The following is a 6387-nucleotide window of genomic DNA, read 5'->3' as shown; positions in this document are numbered from 1 at the left end:
AACTTTCCAGGTTTGGAAATGTGCTTTTTTGCGTGAATAAAGTTGAAGATGAATCAGATATATAAGCCTGAGGTCTTTTTACCTGCTGACAGAGCAGATTTGAGTTTTGTCAGGAATTTCTTCTTAAAAGTTTCTCACAGCAACTCTGATAACGTCATCTCATTAGGCCGTCTCTCCCTCCCCTCTGGGCTTGTTACAAATCGACCACATGTAACTGCTCTGCTTCCATACAGATGTTTGCTTGTCGGTTTTCCAGACCGTTTGGAGGATTGCGTCGTTCTACCATTGCACTGCACCTAACAATGAATTAATTCCAGCTGGATCACCAAAACGTAAAGCTTAAACAATTCTTTCCAAACCAGCACCCATACCCCCCCACCCCCCAAGGATTACATCTCAGTGTCATAAACTACATGTCAGCACCTGACACATGCATTCCAGTGATTGTGCTTGTCTGTGAGTGGTTGGGTGACTAAATGGGAAGAAGCTCCTCATACTAACACTCTTTCAGACGTTCAGATCTGGGACAGGACATGGAAGGACTTACCTCATGCTCCACAAATGCACCTCCACTTACTATGAGAACTCACGCTTGCTCCTGACAGCAGCTGACTCACTGTCTGGATTCAACCATTCGGTCTGATTACTGCAGACCTGCGTTTCCACTACTAGCATTTGAGGAGCTCACGAGTGCTGTTCGCCTTCAAATTTGGACAACACATGTATGGAAGCCTTTTTGAGCCTCAGAGTAGAAAATACAAAAGATTGCTGTGAGATAAGTTTTAAACTAAGAAACAAAGCAACTATGGCCAGTATAAGGTTGCAGCTGTGAAATACAAAAACATATGTGATATGAAGTTGCATATGTGAGACACGAAATCACATTGTGTGATTCACATTGTGTGATTCAAAGTCAAAGATTCAAAGTATGAAGACATATTGTGAGGTGTAAAGTTGCAACTGCGAGATATATAAAGTCTCACTGCAAGATAAAGTCACAGTTGCAAGATAGGAAATCACATCACGAAATTCTGTTACAATTACGGGAAATTTGTTGCAATTTTAAGATATTAAGTCAGATGATATATAGTTACAACTGCAAGATAGTTGCATTTGTGAGATACAAAATCACATTGCGAGATAAATCATTGTGTGATAAGTTGTGAGATATAAAACTGTGAGACATAAAGCTGCATTGTGAGATAAAAAGTCACAAAATTGTGAGATTCAAATTAGAATTATGTTATTATTAAGGCTTGTTGTCATAATTTTGAGAAATAAAGTCACAATTGTGAGATAAGAAGTCATAGTGTCATGTATAAAGTAGCCATTTTAATTTGTATTCCAAGGTGGAAACAGGCTTCCATAGCAGAGATCTGATCCTAGCACAGTATGATTATATAGGCATTACATTTACACAGGCCAGGTTTTGAGGTCAGCAGATAGAAGTGCCTTACATCAGAGCAGCGCACACAACTCTTCCAACGCTCAGAAGCAAAGCTTCCAACATGAAAATATTTATGTAAGACATTCCATCAGTTTGCCTCACAGCAATTCTTCAAGGGGCAAAATTACAGTTTAAAGAAAACAGAGCGCTCAGATGACTAAAATCAGGCCACAATGGCATCTTTATGTCTTGTATATAAAAATGGATCTGAGTATACACATAAAGATCAACACACATCCGTATGCATAAGCAGGCCAGGAGACCATTCTGGGTAAACCGTTTTGTTTGCAGAGAGCGAGTGTGTGTGTGTGTGTGTGTGTGTGTGTGTGTGTGTGTGTGTGTGTGTGTGTGCGTGCGTGCAGTTTGACAGGTGTGTGGGGCAGGTGCATGCAGTTGTCCCTGTGCTGTCACAGTGCATTCACCTGTTCACCTGCCACCCAGCAAACATCACAGTTACAAACCAGTGAGTCACTCCTATTGATGGGAAATGAAGCACAGCTCTTCCTAATAATGCATTTCAACAGCTTCAAATAGTATGAGCCATAAGATTACAGGTATGACTGAAGTCCTGTCCCAAATGACGTACTGTCCATGATGCACTTTTACAATGCACTATGTGCCCAACCATGTAGTGTAAGAATTTTGTAAAATTATTTTTTCATCCAACATAGGCATCTGATAGCCTCTCCCCCTCTTCTACAGAAGGAAACTATGACTGTTAGGAGACCAAAACAATCCAATCTAAATCCAACAATCCAAAATGTGAAAAATAAATAAATAAATAAATCGCATATTGCTTAACGTTTACTTACCCTCAGGCCATCCAAGATGTGAATGAGTTTATTTCTTCATTGAAACAGATTTGGAAAAAATTTAGCAATACATAACTTGCTCACCAATGGATTCTCTGCAGTGAATGGGTGCCATCATAATGAGAGTCCAAACAGCTGATTAAAACTTATCAGTAATCCATAAGTAATCCACACAACTGCAATTCCTCAATTAACATATTTTGAAAAGCAGGTCACAAGTCACAAATGAATCATTAAGGTGTTTAACTTTAAACTATTGATTCCAGCTAAATATGAGTCATATAGCTATAATTTTGTTTTCTCCAGTGAAAAGGGGTTCTGAATCGGGACGTAAATATACAGAGAATTATTATATACAAGTGATAGCCGTTCTAAACAAATGTCAGTGGATTTTGATTTGAGAGAACAGAGAATAAGAAACAAACACAGACTTAACTAGACATTAACTGATCAACTGGAGGATTATTGTGATGTTTTATCAGCTGCTTAGACTCTCACTCTGATGGCACCCATCAACTACAGAGGATCCATGGGTGAGTCTTTCCCCCCATTTTTTCGTAAGTGCACCAAATTCAAATTGAGTGAGAATGATTCAGTCTTTGTATAAACTTAAATTATTTTATTGAAAATTATTTGGACCAATACAAAAAAATTGCACTGAACTCAATTCAGTTTTAAGACATTTCATGCAAAAATTGTGGAGTCAATAAATTGTGATATCGAAGTCGATGTGTCCACGAGCATAGTGGACACAATATGAAAAACGTTGTAGTCTATTTATTGAGAATGTCCTTTTCTTCACACCAGACAAAAATAAAGAAGTGTTGCATGTCACCGCTTGAAAAAACACTGAGGTACAAAAAAGCAAAAAAAAAAATTAAATTACAAAAAGTAGCATGGCTTTGGTTTCAATGGTCCAATCATTCATGTCAATAATACAAAATGACAGGACTTCAATACTCTTTGGTAAATTGGAGTGCATTTTAAAACTCAGTCCCTGTACAACAAAAGGAAGAGAAATAAAAGAGTAATAAAAAAAAAACTTGTAGTAAAAAGAACAAACATCTGTAAAAACAAGTGATGAACCTTGCGCATGCAGGTTACAACACACTAAAACCAACTGGAAAAAAAACACACACACACGGTCAACTGTGGTCCATTACGACTCTGTCCAAGCGTGTTTCTAGAGAACATATTAGATGCCACCTGTTAACAGAGATGTGACGGTCAGGGCCGTGGCACCTGTTAGCACACTGCCTCCGCACCACAGCACAGCTGTCTGTCTGTGTGCTTATGTTTGCAAGTGTGTTTATGTTTGCATGTGTGTGTGTGTGTGTCATGCTGAGAGACATACCCTACATATGAGCCCACCCCCAACCTGACAGCAGCTGTCCCTTGTTCAGGAGTCCTCACTGAACAGCTATTATACTTTAAACATTCATAACTCCTTCATTTGAAGTAATCTGGTTAGGAAAAAGCCGCTTCATCCTTTTCTTGTCGCATATTGCTTCTATGTGCAGGTGTTATTATCTCACAAGGCACCATGTTTGAATTAAAATAAAATGGTGTGTTCAGGCCGTGGAGGGACAGCAGCCGGCTGCGCTGTGTTTCTGCAGCAAGGACATGCGGCTGAAGGTGCGAGAACAGGTGCTGCACTGGTATTTCTTCACATCTGCGTGAGTCTGCAGGTGCGCGCGCAGGTTAGAGCGGTCTGCGAAGGCACGGTTACAGTGTGGGCAAGAGAACGGACGTTCACCTGTGGGGAAAAGAGAGAGAGAGAGAGAGTTAAGGCTACAGTTATATGAATGTGCTTTGTAATCACAAATGTCCTTTCTAAAAGTAAATACCCTTGTTAAAAAACAATGTTAGTGCAATAGCTAACAGTCACATGGTAAACTGATTGAATCAACCACAGGTACACAAAATAAATGGCTATTCAGCAAGGATGATAACAAGTGCTCCCTAGCATTCTTGATTGCCTTATCTGTGCTTATCTCTGCTCTCACACTAGTGATTGATAAGATTGTCCTATTGTGTCATTGTTAAAAAGAAGTCAGCACAATGAGTGATCAATGAAAAGCAATTCTATTGAGGGCAACACACGTGACTGAGCGAATTACTAAACTTGTGCTATTGCATTAATTAAATTGAGAAAAAAGAATTTAGAGATTTCCTGATATAAACCTTATATATATATATATATATATATATATATATATATACAAACACACACACACACACACACATTTATAACATTTAAGGTAAAATAAAATCGAAATTCTTTCATGGACCTTTGAAATTCCAAAGAAAAAAAAGTGGAAGATATTTACTCTTCTAAATCTAAAATAATAATAATAATAATAATTTAAAACAAGGGAAATAGTTTTTTATATATTCAAAGCAAAGTAGAAGATATTTGCTCAGCTACAATCTTTAAAAATAATTATAATTTTAATTAAATCTAGTCAAATTAAAAATTAATTTATCTTAAAAATACATTAAAAAAAAATTTTAATTAGCTGAAGCTAAATTGACAATGTTTACTCTTTAACAATAAATTGTTAACATTTGAGACGTCCTTACAATTTTTTTAAATCCAAATCAGCATGAACTAAAATTGGTGTTAGTAACTGATGAAATAAGCCTTTAACATTTATTAAGTTTGTTCATGTACCTGTATGTGTGCGAATGTGTCCTCTTAACAGCCAGGGCCGTGAGAATGCCTTTCCACAGGTGGGACAGACGCATGGTAGTGTGTGTGAGCGGATGTGCATCTTTAAGGCACCAAGACTGTTGTATTCTTTGGGACAGTGTTTGCAGAAGAAGGCCGGTCGAGTGGCTGGGACAGGGGCCTCGCTCTTGTCCTCTCTCTGTCCTGCTCTGTTCTTGCTGTTGCGCCTCGGCCTGCTGGTCTGTTGGGGGTGGTAGGTGTCTGAGGAATCTGGGCTCGGTGGGTCTGAGGTGCGACCCTCATCTTCCTCCCCACTGCTGCTGCAGCTGACGCTGGACGGGGAGCTGAGGTCCAGCGGGCCCTGGCTATTGGAAAGGGTGGATGGGGATGTGGGATCGTGTAGGGAGGGTAGCAAGCTGACATCCCAAACCAGTCCAGTGGTCAAGCAAGCTACTGGGAAGTCGCTGGTGACTGCTGGAAGTTCTGCTAGTGGGTATCTGTCTGGCAAAGTATCTGATGGGTGAGAGAGAAACACAAAATAAGTTCCTAATCATGTTTTTAACACCATAAACACTCAAATTAAATAACTTGATAGGTGATAATATAAGTAATTGCCAAAAAAAAGCATAAGGCAGATAATTGCAACAGAAGTAGAAACTATTTTTTTAAATAATAATCTGCAGATACAGTGAAGAAAATTAGCTGTCTTCATTCTTCATTTTCTTCAATTCGAAATTCCACAAAATAACTTTTAAAGTTACATAAATGTATATAAAGTTACATCTTATAATGATGTCAGATTTATCGATGCTTGATGAAAACTCGCACATAAATACAGATGTTGTTCTATAGCCAGTCTTTGTGCAGGTTTTGCTCTCTAAAAACATTTTACGTTTAGATCGATTCGATTTTTAAAGAATAGACCAAAACTGACCGTTCTGACATTCCAACTCGCTGTAGTTTGGCCTCTTGCTGGTGAAATACTTTTTTACCAGGAATGATCGAGGCATGCTGAACTCAGTCCAGTCCAGTTATTTTCGGTGGTAAACTCTCGCTGAAATCTCTCCACTTCAGATAGTCCGTTAAATGTAGCGACCTCGCCAATCTGCAGTTCTCGTAACGTGAACACCGATCTGGACTACAATTAGTGAGTCTGTACTTATTTAAAATAGTCTGACAGACTAAAGTGGGTACTACACGTCCATTTGGACCCGCCCAAAAGAACAGCCTACATCCATCGCTGTCGTCAGTGTTTCATTTAATTACCCAGCACTTGACTGCTGCCTGGGTGTGAAAGTGCCAGAGCGCACTTCGCAGGTAATACACACAAGTGCTATGTTTAATTCATGCCTATTAAGATCATGTAAATTAGCCGTTCTAAATGCATTGTTTACATCGTGGCTTCATGCCAATGTGTGTAAAAAAGCCAGATTGTTCATTTAAATTAAAGCCTTTGT

General features: G+C 38.8%; 1 protein-coding gene across 1 annotated transcript; it reads right to left on the bottom strand.

The window, feature by feature from the left end:
* Positions 1–2855: 2855 nt before the first annotated feature.
* On the bottom strand, positions 2856–6087 carry LOC113111166 (protein snail homolog Sna-like). Its single transcript, XM_026275668.1, has 3 exons — positions 5865–6087; positions 4934–5443; positions 2856–4015 (listed from the first exon to the last, which is right to left on the bottom strand). The coding sequence occupies exons 1-3, from the start codon at positions 5938–5940 to the stop codon at positions 3831–3833; spliced, it is 771 nt and encodes a 256-aa protein (XP_026131453.1). The 5' UTR covers positions 5941–6087; the 3' UTR covers positions 2856–3830.
* Between the last annotated feature and the right edge of the window lie 300 nt (positions 6088–6387).

Source organism: Carassius auratus, chromosome 11, assembly GCF_003368295.1.
Source record: "Carassius auratus strain Wakin chromosome 11, ASM336829v1, whole genome shotgun sequence".
In the NCBI taxonomy this organism is placed as follows: Eukaryota; Metazoa; Chordata; class Actinopteri; order Cypriniformes; family Cyprinidae; genus Carassius; species Carassius auratus.
Note: the sequence above shows the minus strand (reverse complement) of the source record. Positions and strands in the feature narration are given on the sequence as shown.

Excerpts from the sequence above, each read along its gene's own strand:
- LOC113111166 (XM_026275668.1), bottom strand. The coding sequence starts at position 5,940 with ATGCCTCGATCATTCCTGGTAAAAAAGTATTTCACCAGCAAGAGGCCA. Across the intron at positions 5,444-5,864 it reads CGAGTTGGAATGTCAGAACG|ATACTTTGCCAGACAGATAC; the intron begins GTCAGTTTTGGT and ends CTCACCCATCAG. Across the intron at positions 4,016-4,933 it reads ACACATTCGCACACATACAG|GTGAACGTCCGTTCTCTTGC; the intron begins GTACATGAACAA and ends TTTTCCCCACAG.